Here is a 14,430-nt window from a genome sequence, read left to right on the forward strand (position 1 = left end):
TCTTCTTCTACAACCCTGCAACGGAAATAAATCTGTGTCCTAATTGCAGTTTTCACTATGCTGGGTGCTTTGGTTGAAACACTCCTCCTCTTTGAAAGCAGAACACTGAGGGAGAGAAAGAACAATTTTGACACAAATTCAAAGATGGCCCTTGAACAGAAGGAGAGAGTGACAACCGTTTAAATTCGACATGCAGCCTCGCACAGAACACCAGGCAAAACAGAATAACTGATATGATTTCCTATAATTAATTCATAGCGAAAAAACTTCACTAATGATGCCTTAGTTTAAAGTGGTACTCACTGGGGAGAAGATGATAAGCATATGGGTGGTTATCATTAGCTCGGCTGTGGAAAAAAGATCTTTTTGTTGAGGTATTTCAACATTTTTGCTAGATAACCTTAAATATACTTCCAAACAAATTAGCTCAAGGTGCTCAGATCTGTCCTATATTTCTGCTGTGAGTGTCAATCACGTAGGTTTAGTATCATCAGCATGTTTTGAGAAATAAATGTTAGCTGCATTATATTTATGATATTCATAACTTAAAGGAAAACTCCACCCTGAAACACTTACATATGTCGACACTGAAATTTTTGTGACGTGTTTAGTGATTCTGGTTGGTGTTTAATAGGAGTAAAAGTTTCAACAATCTCAAACATAAGGGATAACGGTCAGGTTTCACTGTTGGCACCTAAAACAAAAGAGCAAGAGCTTCTTTTCTCACTCACCATTTTCCACCAACATTCAACATCATATTAATGAGAAATCTAACATTAAAGTCGAGGAGATGTTAGATTTCAACGTTCCAGAATGCAGTGAAGCTACATGATACACGGCAGAGGCTCGGCTCAGCTAGTTAGCGATCTTGGAGATGAGGAGCACGATGGTATTAGCACGACAGGTGAAGCTTTGGAAGCTGATCTGTGTAGAGATGAGGAGGTGAGAGAGCTGGACAGACTTAAGGACTGAAGCGCTGCTGCATCACTCTCTTTACGTAGAGATGAAGCGAGGGCTAAATAGTTGAACAGCATTGTGGGTAATGTAGGAAACTGTTAATCAAATTGACCTACATGTATGTGAAAGAAGTTTAAACTCAGAATTTCATTCCAAAATTATTCTTGGACGCTATTGAAAATTAATATGCAAGTCGTTCAGGATGGATTTGTCCTTTTAAGAACAACTCATAGATGATGATGGGGCTGCCACAATTTTTAACAATTTATTATCCCATAAGACTCAACATATAACCTCTAATAAACTGACATAAATAAACACAATAATTCATCTTTAATCACCAGGTCCTTCTACCTCCATAACCAACCTTCAGTACATTCATTATATCATTACATACACACATTAAGTGAAATTAATATGAACTGAATCCACATCTTAACAACAATCTCAAATAGGAAATGTGACATACAGATGCTTGGAATGACAGCAAACACATGAAGCAATGTGTGTGAGACAGACATGACATCTGTTCCTGCATCTTGCATGCTGCCGCGTCACACACGCCACATGAGAGCATGCAAGACGGGATGATCGCATTCTTAAAGCTTTTGCATTGGTGTCATATCTTTAATCATTAGCATCAGTCACACAGCGAGATGACAGGAGGATGGAAAACATTTCACAGTCACGTTCCACACTGGAGCTGAATGAAAACGGCTGACGACGGGAGGCGTAAGGGCTCCGTCAGGGTTACACGTTCATGTGTGTGTCTGTGCACTGTCAAATGCTTTCAAAACACAGCCTACGCACATCACGTGACATAACCAATGCCATTTTAACTTAGTGGAAAATAGTCGCTATGCTGAGAACTACTAGTTGTCATTTTTAATTTTTTTTTTGGAAATGTAAAAATGACCTCAAAAGCAAAATGTGGAAGTTCAAGTGAGTCTTTAAGGGGAAAAAAGCACTGTCTTTGTTTCTCCGCTTTGGTTTTATTGATGAGATTTTTGTTTGTTTCACTGCTGTTCAGGAATAGGTGATTATTGGCTAATCAGGTCTGGAGTGACAACTCCAAATCTAACACCGGAGTCAGTTCGGCTTTATCGCTGTGTTCTCCGGTCAGACCCGAGTGGAACCGGATGAAAGTGGTAGTGACGCACTATCACTAGTTATTCACTTAGCTAGTCAAGGAATCTGAGCTTTTGTATCATATCAATTCAGTATTGATTTTCTCCTCCTGCAGTAAACCTTCATATCCTTGAGCTCAGAGTGTAGCTAGCTCACTTTAAAACAGAAATGGGGAAAAAAATGATCCTGATTGGTTAATCCTGTTTCTCACCATAGCCAATAAAGTGTGAGCAAATAAACTAAGGGATGCTTTTAGAATGAAATTATAACGATGACTCTGCTGACACCACAGCATGATATAACGCCGCAGTTGGGATGTAGTCATATTACAGCACTTATATATAGAAGTGTGCTAGACAGTTTGTTACCTAGCTACTGTAGCTCAGCTTGACTCTACTTTCATGTAATTGTGCTGTGACTCTAAACCTCATAGCTAATGGGGATGTATCGCTTTAAAACTCATCCGCTCCAGAGGATTGTGTGAGAATCACAAATTTAAACTCCAGCAGCATAAATAAAAAGTCAACAGCAAATCAGCTCTAACTAACCATTTTGGTGAATACTATCCACCAAAAAAAAATCAAATTTTTTTGCTTTTTGAGTTCATTTTTAGTTTCAATTTTTTTTTATTTCATACTTAAAACAATTTCATGTAGTACTTTTGACACAAATCTGTTTCAATACGTACAATATTGCTTACATTAGCTAAGAAACTTGACATGAACAGTTCAAACTGTGTGGCTAGCTGCAACATTTCTACATTTTTAAATATGAACCAAATGAAGTGTGTGCTTACCTCATTGATCTGATCCATAGTTAACGTACAGAACCACAAGAGGAGAGGTCAGAGAGAGACAGTGTGTGAGTGAATAGCTCTGGGGGAAGAACAGTGCTTTTTCCAACTTCAGCAAACATAATGCCACTAGCACAACAAAATCACACACTCAAGGGTATTACGTTACGGGTACAGGATGAGTAGAATATACAAAAGGCGTATACGGGACCAGTACACACACTGTAATATCACCCCTTCTGGCTATAGCAAAGCAGACGGCAGGTTTTTTTTTGGAAAGCAGAGAGAGTGTGTTTAAATGTGTGTATGTTGTTTTGTGTGTGTAGGAGGGCAGTGTCAGGGATTCTGTTGCCCTGCTGCAGTGCCTTAATCCATTATGGATCAGGCCTGGAGGCCGTCTACAGCCCGGGGCATCTCACACCGAGGCTATTCCAGACTAGTGACACTCACAGCCCATACATTATTTACCACCTCGGCCTCTCTGATACTCTAGTGCTGGAAATTACTGATTACTGAGACTAATGGACAGATAGAGAAGAAACTAAAACAAGAGAAGAGACTAAATAAGAAGAAAGGAAAACAAGACAGAAAAAAGACAAGAAGAAAACAACAAAGGAGAGGATGAAACAAGAAGGGAGTAAATGAGAGGAGAGAAATAAGATGTGGAAAAACAGAAGAGACAAAATAAGTAGACAAGAGAAGACAAGAGACAAATGAGAAAAGAAGACACAAAATAAGGAGAGAAGAGACAAAATGAGAAGAGACAAAATAAGAACAAGCACAAGAATGAAATAAGACAAGAAGATAAGGGAGACAAACAAAGAACAGAAAAGACAAGAAAAGACAAGAAGAGACAAGAAAAAGAAGTGAGAAGAGATGATATTAGAAGAGACGATACAAGAAGAAAAGAGACCAAATAAGAAAAGAAGAGACAAGATGAAAAGAGAGAGAAGACAAAATAAGTAGAGAAGAAGAGTAGAGGTAAGAAGAGACAAAATAAGAAGAGAAGAGACAAAACGAGAAGACAAGAGACTAGTTCGTGAATGTGTGTTGCCGTCACTGAATCAATATTCACTGTAAGTGATGACTGTTTAGTGTTTGTGTCAGACCCAGTCACATTCCAGTGTGTGTAGAGTGTGTAGAGTGTGTAGAGTGTGTGGATTCTCTCGGAGTATTACATGACTTGTGATAACAGAGTCCTGATTGTGCGACTGAGAGAAACAGTGCACACATTAGAGGCTGTGTGTTTCTTTCTCACAGCGTTCTGCCTGCCAGAGCGGTGGAACTAGGCTCTCTTGGGATTCGTGTGTGTGTGTGTGTGTATGTGGCATTGGCATACTCAGTGCACAAACTACAAAAGCACACACACTACACAATGCTAAGCATGAAAGAGGGAGGGAGAAACAGAAAGAAAACACGAGAGACAGAACACAATTTAATACATTTATCATTAAAGGATGCATTAACTATACATAAGCAATGTGTGTGAGCCAAGAAGACAAAACATGACATAACACTGGAATGAGAGACATGACAGAAAAACACACACACACACACACACACAAACACACAGAGACGGACGGAGGTGCTACCTCGTACTCCTCCTTGAAGCCGTATCCCTCGGCGCACTTCATCTGGGTGACGTGCTCGAGCAGGTCGGCCACGCGGATGGCCGGGTGGAGCTGACCCGTCTGATAGGGCACATCTGCCGCCTCACGCTTCCGGAGAGAGTGTGTGTGCGTGGAGTGGGTGGAGTGCATGGAGTGTGTGGAGTGAGCGTGGGTGTGAGACTGCACCAGGCTGCTGGTGTCACTGGCCACCGTCTGCGTCTCGTCTTAAAGAGAGAGAAATAAGGCATAGCAAACGTGGTGAAACTCAGAGAATGCGTTAATAAAAAAGTTACACAGTCTTTTACAGTGTCATTACTATGTAATAACATGTAATAATGTTGGAATAGTGTAATAGTTAGTAATATTTACACAATTTGATTAATAGTCTGAAGAAAAAAAAAAGTTTAATTAAAAAGTTGCACTGTAAAAGAAAGTGTCCATTTGGGATTTAATTTGATTGGACAAAACAACACTGCGAGGGAAGGGGGAGGGGTGGATGAGTGGATGCAGAGGGAGGAACACGTTCCATTTATCTTAATTGATTATTATTATTATTATTAATATTAATTTATTTCCTCCTATATCTTCTCTATACCCTATAAATGATTTCACCTCTCACGTCTATTAGCCATTTGCTTCTCTGGATCTGAAATTCATTTTTATGACACGATGAGGCACAGGCACTGTCAGAAAACAGCAAAGCATGAGGTGGATGTGTGACGTCACAATGACAGGTTTGCTTCCTGTCCACGACACAAGCACGGAAACCCTTCCGAAATTTAAAAAAATAATAATAGTAATAAAAAAAAGAGATGATGTGGCACATTTTGGACGTGATGCTGTGACATGCCATGCGAGTTCGAGGCACATGGTGGCGCGGGGGTTGATATGGGTGTGTGTGTGACAGGAGGAGGGGGGCGGGAAGGGGGCCGAATGGTGGACACCTTTTTTTTTTTTTTTTAAATGGAACACACAACCTCCTTCCCCCAAACAACAGGCAGACTGAGGAAACTTACCATTAATGGGGACTTTTTTTAAGCAGATACATTAGAGGTTAAATGTGAAGAAAGAGCGACAGAGAAAAAGGGAAAGAGAAAGATAGAGAGAAAGAGAGAGAGAGAGAGAGGAGAAGAGAGAGGAGACAGGGTATAAGCAACAATACACCAAAGAGCACTGGCACACTACAAGCTCTGTTCGCTAGCCTGAAAGCCTGTGATAGCGGGGTGCAGATTAAAGGACTCTAAGGTCATCCAAAAGGGCGATGAATGAGTTTGGACACACAGCGAAAAGGATTGAAAATGAATTTCAAAATAGATACATATAACAGACTATAGAGAGTATGTAATTTGAGAATGTATGTTTTAGTTGTTCCATTATATTTCCGTAAAATAACATAAATACTTTTTTTTTTTTTAAAGTAAACCTGTTGATGTAAATGCATCTACCCCAATCATTCATTAAGCTGGATGGATTTTTTTTTTGTGAGGTAAATCTACTACAGTACAGCATCAAATCTCTAAACTACTAGTTACACAACTCTTGCCAACATCCTTTAATATTTAATAAGATGCACTTTAACATCTCTTTATGTTCTATTCCCATTACGTTGGTGTAACATTATGGCAAAAACCTAGGGGCACATTTTCGAGTAAAAGTCTGTAATAGAGTAAGAAAAAAAGTTGCTTTATTATTCTATTTCATCATGGGATAAATGAATAAACACTAGCAAAAGAGGAACACAAAAACAAGTGGGGCAGTGGGAACTAGCTAGAGGCAGGCGTGACTTTAAAAAGAATTGAAGAGGAGGTTGCTTTGGGAGGGAGACGATGGTGGAGGGAGAGGGGCCAATGATAAGCTTGTTTTTCTCCTCTTCAACTACACATCAAAAAGTGAGACATATCTTCATAAGACTTTATTGCTTAATTATTCTCTTCAGCAATGAGCTCATGTTGTGCGGATAGCTATAGTCATTGATGCTAAACAAGCTGCTGCAACCATGGCAACAAGTCCACACCCCCCCTGCCCTAAAGTCCACTCCCCCCACATCCAGTCCACATGTCTGTCCATGCATATGAGAGGTCAGACAGGACGTGACATCACACGCACGACATGCAACGCGGATGGGATGGAGTGAAGCCCCGCCTGCTGACGGGAAAAGGAGGGAGGAAGAGAAGCAACAGGCAGGTATGGAGATGAGGCAGCCATCTTTATTAGTAATAATAAACTACAATGACTACAAAACACAATGTCTTCCTCATTTATCTGACCTAGGACTCTATGAACATAGCAGTGGGTATGGAAGGTGTGAACAAAAAGTTTTCTCTCACCTAAGATGGCAGTGGGCACAAAGGGGTCTGGCAGGCGTTAACCGTAAATGAAGAAGTGAGAGGGCGCGGTGGCCAGTCAGAGATGACAGAGAGAAATGAAGAGAAGAAAAAATAGCATGGTTACAATGAATCCACTTTCAGAAAAAAGGAGAATAAAAACATCAATCTGGTATAGAGAGAGAGAGAGAAAAGACAGAAGGAGAACTCCGTGGCTAACAAATAATACCATTTTAGCATTGGATGCCTCACAAAATTGCACTCTGGACACAGGGTCACTGCAGTAGAACATTACCAGTGATGCATACATGTGTGCTGTCTCATAAGACTAATCACAGATAAGTCACAAACTGCGACTCTGCTAACTGCTGTTAGTGGCTAAATAGAGAGGCGGTGTGTGCTGTTACCTGGGTAATAGGAGTTGGGGAGAGTTGTGCTCAGTGTGTTTGTCTTCACCGTTAGAGAGCAAGGAGAAGATCCAGCTACAGGATAACACATATGCAAAATCTCTATTAAATCTGTATCCTCAAGAGAGAAGCATTAGCACTAGTGTTTCTTCATATCCTTAATGTTAACTAGCTCCTCGGAAAATTCATTCACATTAAACACAGATATCATGTCGAGTATTTCTATAAGCACTCATTTGTATATAACATTAACTATGTTATATATAACATTAACTGACAACTGCCCAGGACAAAACCCCTCCCTGTTAGCAAAGGTCAATACCACCAGAGTTCTAGATCTAGCTCTAGATCTGTTCACTTTCTGTTCTTGTACTGATTACCACTTCCAGGTCAAGGACAATATAAGCACACTATAAACATACAGTATGTTTATACAAAGTCTTGCCATTGTTTATAGTGTGTAAGCTCTGATACTTACTAAACTGTTAGTCTTGTCAGTATTATGACCATTTGCTCTCTATTGCCTCAACTACTCACTGGATTATCCTTGTCTGATTTTAGATGGTGTTTAATAAACATCTACACATGGATCCTAACGTCTCCTGAGTCTGGTTCCTTACATTATCCATTTGTGCCCATTGTACCTTTGATTTAATGCTTTAATGCACTATCAGTGACCTAGGTAATCAAATTTAACGATAATAATAGCCCCAAAATTAATATGCTGTCTAAAAAAACTGCAATTCAGTACCTGGCAGGTTTAATTGATTCTGGGCAAATGGCTTGTGAATACACAAGCATCTTAATCACAATAATCAGGACAAAACTATTTGCCATTCAGGGGGGCTTTAACATTTTTATTTGAGTGGATTATAATTATAACAGAATCCATTACCATTTACGAAAAAAACCTCTGGTAATCCTTAAATGTACAGAATGATAAATATACACTAATAAATAATAAACTCGTTTAAACTTGTTTAAATACATTATTGTTTCTATAGTAACAATTTATACAGAGACATGTCTGGTGTATGCTCCACATAAACAAACTGTAAGGAGTTTATAAGGAGTCTCCTGTGTCTGTGCTTTGCGACTTAACATGGAAAAGTCTTACATGAAATGTACAAGTTTATAAAAGAGACAACAAAAGGGTTAAACAGTCCTGTATGTGAATTAACAAAAGTTCAGTAAGTTTGTGCTTCGTCAGATGTTAGCTCTGTCCTGGCTCACCATCACAATCTGTGTTTGTGTTAGCAGAGCTTAACTCACTCACACACACCAAAGCCAGCATCAGTGTCAACGGATCGATTAATCCGTCTAAAGCTGCATCACAGACAGCTATCTGAGGACACGTCTGAGGGACCGGGATGTGACACCAGGTGTCCCAGTGTGTGTGTGTGTGTGTGTGTGTGTGTGTGTGTGTCTGTGCTTGCGTGTGAGCTTAATACAGGTGGACTCACAGCGGCTGTTCAAGTTGTGAGTGTCCATAAAGGAAAGAGCTTCATCGCAGTTAGTGCCCTGCTCCGTATAGCTCTTGTCCATGGAGTTCACCATCACCGTCATCTCCTGCCGAGTGCTGCTCAGCGTCTCCTTACGCTTCTTAGCCAGTTTCCTTTGGAAAAAGGAGACACAATGGAACAGAAATTGAACTCTTTTTGTCAACTATCAAACCACATACTAAATCTCTAAGGACATTTTGGCCTCAATCTAAAATCCCCAGTAGGTTAAACAGTGAAGCACAAATAAATATAATCCAGAGTTTCCATTGAAGTCAATAGAAATCCAGTCAGGTTAATATGTAACAGTAAAAATAAGATTTAAAAACACAAAGCATTTTAGCGCACACAACTGAAAAGTAAAAAAAAAAGAGCATTATTCGAACCCTGAACTAATCAACAGGGCAAATCAGCATTAGAGTAATCAAAATGGAAGATAATGATCTGAGCTTGATTGAGAGGGAGAGGCAACAGTCACAATTAAATTCTAATATAATTACAATCAATACCCCACCAAGACCCTTCTGGGAACCAGGCTCTTTGTAATTACAATAATACTGCTTCAAAAGCACTATTTCTCTCCACATGGTTTGTAGATCATCTCATATATGCACATTGCTGACTTCGGAATGAGAGGAATGAATACTACAATGAGTATATCAGGTAGCAATGCTAAGCCAAATGGCTGTCGCTGGGGAGAGGAAGACGAGGGAAACCTAATCGAATTGTGCTCTGGTGGATCCATACCTATCAGAAGCTAATTCGGTTGAGCAGCCTTTGTTTTTCAGAGGCTCTGATACACAAGGAAATGCAAATGAGGTAAAATTATCTGTCCAATCTGTGGGAGCGGAATTAAGAGATGGGAGGGGCTCCAGGCCTGAGGCTATGAGATCTGGAGCACTTTGTCCTCAAGGGATAGACGCTAACATGATTTAGAGAAGTGCAGAGAGTCACGCCAAACCACAAAGTGTGGTCATGCTGGAAGTTTGCACCAGCCGCAGAGCACATTATACGCTGAGTGTCTGCCAAGCCAAAGCAACGGGCAATGCTGGATCGAATATCGAGCATGATTGATGAGAAAGACCTGCAGTCTTATGGCTCGCATAACTATCGCAAACTACTTACAGCAGATTTTAATCAATTTAAAAAAAAATCTGGATTCGTGGACCATTATCTGTACCTGTATCAGTACAGTGCTCCAAGTGGGTGTGGCCTAAACCAGAAGAGTGTATAAAACAATATAAATCCCAGGAAACACTGGGAAAAAAAAACTGGGGTAGAAATGCCAGCAGTGTCAGCAACATGTCCAGACCATCCAGACCATGTGCTTCCTCTGAGACATGTGAAGCATCATTTGGAACTGCTGCTCATGCTGCATCACAGGGTAACACACCCATAGGAAAGCGCTATCTGCCCACTTACACATAGATTGGTTAGTGTCGCTGTGACTGACAGAGGAGAGAGAATACACCACCTCTCCAAGGGAGCATAGCCAATTTGGCTAACTAGACTCCTGGCCTTGAACTTGTGGGTTTTGAAATTGCAATCTCCCAACAATAGTGCAAACACTTTTCTGTGGCGCTGCTGGCAAGTTTTCTGTAAAAAAAAACATAGTGAGCCTTCTATTTGTACCTGTTTAGAACAGGTTATTTGGTTTTTCCAAATAACGTACTCTGAAAACAAAGTACAATATCGTAATCTGGATGGTACACTGTGACAGTTGGGTCCCGTCTCTGAGTATCCGCCCCTCGCTCTGACCTGTGGCTGTGTTTGACAGGAAGACAGGGAGAGGCTAATGAAGAGTGCTTGGCGTGCCATTTTCCCTCTTCCATCCTGTTTATTTCATTTAGCTCACGAGCCATAGCCATATGGTGACACTTCCCCCGCAGCCTAGATCTGACGCCACCACACGAGCCTAATAAATGAACAGTTACCACAAAAACAAGTGCGACAAGTGAATGCAAAGAGTTCACTGTGATTTTGCACAAACCAAAAAAAATCCTGTGTAATAATCTGAGCCAAAGAGAAAAAGTAACACAGAGAGGGATTGCGGAGAGTAAATATTGGTGATGTGCTGTAACTGAGAACTTGATCAGACTGTTTTTTCTTCAGTGAAACAGCACCTATTTTATCAGCGTCCTTTCTTTCTTTTTCTCTCTCGCCTCTTTGCTTGTGTATGTGGTAAATGAGAGAGATGTAGGGTTAGCAGCATGGGACACACAGATCTGCTGCTGTTTGCTTGGCAGCGGGTGGCAACATGGAGAGCTGTGGGATGGAGGGAATGCTCTGTGCGCCGGCACACATTGAGCATGGATCTCAAAATTAATCAGTCTCCCATTCATAGCTCATTTAAAAGGAGCAGAGGAGCGACAGAGAGAGACCGAGAAAACGTGTTGTACGTGTGTTAATACTATAACCAAGCCAAAACCGTCAGCAATGCAGAGCTGCTGAAATATTCACAAACTCATGTTTTACATTTGGAGAGTTCACTTTAGTGCAACTACAATGAGACAAACATTTTTTTGAACTTACAGCAGTTTGATTAGAATTTTGAATAACTGCTATACATTTTTTCCATCTGAATTCTCAGGACTTTAAGAAATCGAAAGTTAAAGGGGTAGTTTGTAATTTTTAAAAGGTCTCTAGACCTAGAATAATCATATAAAGAGATATTTTAAAGATACATTAAAAATGCATTATCTGCTGTATTTCCATACAATGGCTCTATTTATTTCTTTCTGGCCCTGAAATGAGCTCTGCTGCTTTTCCATAAAAGGCAACTCAAAGCATATGTAGTTTCAGCACAGAGGGTGGGGTCATTTGGGGAAAGGGAAAGGCTTGTCATTGTGTTCACTGACACTGAAATTTGTTTCACATACAGCAGAAGGCTCTAAAAATGATAGATTATGATTCATTCGGTCCTGTCTTGCCAATTTGGTAATGTTGTGTTTTCAAACAACAGAAGCCACCTGGTGTGCACTTCCCCGATGTCACTTTCCTTTCTTTCCTGACCAACTAAGCAGAAACAAACCTCTTTTTAACTAAGATGTTACTTTCCAACAGTAGTAAAATTTCTGTCTAAATACCTCCAAACATCTTCAAAACCATTGTGCCCAGCACGAGTGAATTCATTTACAGCTCTGATCTGAAATGAACACCAGTGTGGGTATTGTAGGCTGTGGAATGGTGATTATGTTCTTGCGTTTTGTAAGCGGATCTGCATGCTTAGCCAAAACAAAAGTGCAACCATTATAGCCACATGGTCCAGAGGAACAGTGGGGCATTGTGGGTAGCGTGCTGGGCGGGAGGGGGGAGATGAGTCAGACCCAGCAGAGAGTAAAAGCTTGACTCAAAGACAACAGCCACTTTGAGTTATGAGTCAAAGTCTGGTCTGGAACATGAGGGAGCTTTACATTGAACGTGAGTGAGCTGAATTATAATGGCCAAGCAGTCTTTTAAAATGTCTAGCATTAAGAAGCATAATTACTGCCTCCTGTAGATGTTAATGGTGTTATTGTCAATGTATAAGTCATTCTAATTGGCCATTGGACCAGTTATCTCATCTTAAAAGCCTAGCAGAGGATATAATAATGAAATCAGAAACATGTTTCAGAAACACAAAGTTTGAGGCTTAGATTTTCAAGCTTTGGTAGCTAACACTGATAAGTCCCAAGAAGTCTAATGCATTTTGCAGTATTTCTCTATACTCCACTAGAAAGTGTGCTATGGTATGTACTGTATCTGTGCTAAGTTTGATTATCCTTCTTGCCAGGGTGCCAAGACTACTGAACAGGGACATACTGGTGGATAAAAACAGAGCAGACCTTTGACTGGTCAAAAGTCATCTGAACTACATAATGTAAATGCAACATATGATAAACGATCAAGTTTTAAATATTTGAACACCTGTTCATATGCAGGGATGATGGTATTCCTGTGGTGTCTAAGGGGTTAAACAGAAGTGTATCATGACAGACTAGGGGTTTCATGCAACGCCACTATCTGCATCTGTTTAGCACTCCAAATATTTATATCCGTAGCTAAGTGAGTGTGGCCTAAACTGGAAGGGTTTTTCAAGCATGATTTGTGAATTCTGGCGCTGACTGTCCCTCAAACTCAGCCACATCACTGTTTTTTAATCCCACAGTTTTTAGTTTTTTTGGTGTACCTATTCACAATACTTTCTAACAAATTTTATCAGCTCTATTTCCCAGAATATAAACAAACTACTATCCTAATTTAAACCACTGTGGCACCAGGCAGTTACTAAGGATCAGTGAACGAAAGCTAAACAAATTGCACAGTGACTCGCATTCAAGTTAATAAACATGGTCTTTCTTTGACCGGCAAGCTTCATATCTGTCTGCTCACTCACTAGCTCACTCACACGAGCTTCATATCTGTCTGCTCACTGGCACACACAAGCTTCATATCTGTCTGCTCACTGGCACACACAAGCTTCATATCTGTCTGTTCACTCACTCACACGAGCTTCATATCTGTCTGCTCACTCACTCACACAAGCTTCATATCTGTCTGCTCACTCACTCACACAAGCTTCATATCTGTCTGCTCACTCACTCACACAAGCTTCATATCTGTCTGTTCACTCACTCACACGAGCTTCATATCTGTCTGCTCACTCACTCACACAAGCTTCATATCTGTCTGCTCACTCACTCACACAAGCTTCATATCTGTCTGCTCACTCACTCACACGAGCTTCATATCTGTCTGCTCACTCACTCACACGAGCTTCATATCTGTCTGCTCACTCACTCACTCACTCACTAACTCACACTAGCGTCATATCTGTCTGCTCACTCTCACACACACGAGCTTCATATCTGTCTGCTCACTGGCACACACGAGCTTCATATCTGTCTGCTCACTCTCACACGCAAGCTTCATATCTGTCTGCTCACTCACTCAGACAAGCTTCATATCTGTCTGCTCACTCACTCAGACAAGCTTCATATCTGTCTGCTCACTGGCACCCACAAGCTTCATATCTGACTGCTCACTCGCAACCATGTGCATCATATCTGTCTGCTCACTCGCAACCATGTGCATCGTATCTGACTGCTCACTCATACCCACAAGCTTCATATCTGACTGCTAACTCTCACACGAGCTTCATATCTGACTTCTCACTCACACTCACAAGCTTCATACCTGACTGCCCGCCTGCATAAAACCAAAAACCTCCCACGTGCATGACTTTTTTTGTTGCATCCCATGAGATCCCAGTGCCAATGCACATCTTTATTCTCAACCAGAAAAACAAAAACAAAAAAACAATAATGCGTCTCCTACTCATATTTGTATTTGTATCTGTTTAGAACATCATATGTTCATTCATACAAATAATGTATTCCTGTTTGCTTCTGTCCCTATGAGACATCATCCTGAACTAGCTAGTGCCATGCAAATATATATGGATTGCTGCTTATCACTGTGTGTTGAGAGAAAAATAGTGAAGACCATGAGCTTGCAGTTTCTAAGTTGTTCTCAGCCTGCTGCGCAAGAGTTAAACAACAGCAGCGGGACAAAACAACAGGCTGCATATAAACTGACAGTGAGATAAGCTACGAGAGCTGAGCTAGATCTTAATTCACCTGGGCAGAGAAGAGAGATGGAGAGAAATAGAGAGAGAGAGAGAGAGGGGTTATCTCTGCCTTTCATACTCATCCTCTATACTCGTGCTCTCCA

The 14,430-nt window shown here is 40.7% G+C and overlaps 1 protein-coding gene across 7 annotated transcripts in view; it reads right to left on the reverse strand.

Moving 5' to 3' along the window:
• Positions 1 to 14,430, reverse strand: part of LOC113533549 (receptor-type tyrosine-protein phosphatase mu) — a 201,819-nt gene that overhangs the window by 34,355 nt on the left and 153,034 nt on the right. For 4 of the 7 annotated variants that reach the window (XM_053227519.1, XM_053227518.1, XM_026925759.3 and 1 more), the window contains 4 exons: positions 8,683 to 8,834; positions 7,220 to 7,294; positions 6,816 to 6,842; positions 4,471 to 4,712 (listed from right to left, as the gene is read on the reverse strand). In XM_053227519.1, coding sequence (XP_053083494.1) covers positions 4,471 to 4,712; positions 6,816 to 6,842; positions 7,220 to 7,294; positions 8,683 to 8,834 — 496 coding nt within the window. The remainder of the gene's footprint in view (positions 1 to 4,470; positions 4,713 to 6,815; positions 6,843 to 7,219; positions 7,295 to 8,682; positions 8,835 to 14,430) is intronic. The other 3 variants (XM_053227520.1, XM_026925762.3, XM_053227517.1) reach the window with 1 other exon arrangement.

This window comes from Pangasianodon hypophthalmus, chromosome 21 (assembly GCF_027358585.1).
Source record: "Pangasianodon hypophthalmus isolate fPanHyp1 chromosome 21, fPanHyp1.pri, whole genome shotgun sequence".
Lineage (NCBI taxonomy): Eukaryota > Metazoa > Chordata > Actinopteri > Siluriformes > Pangasiidae > Pangasianodon > Pangasianodon hypophthalmus.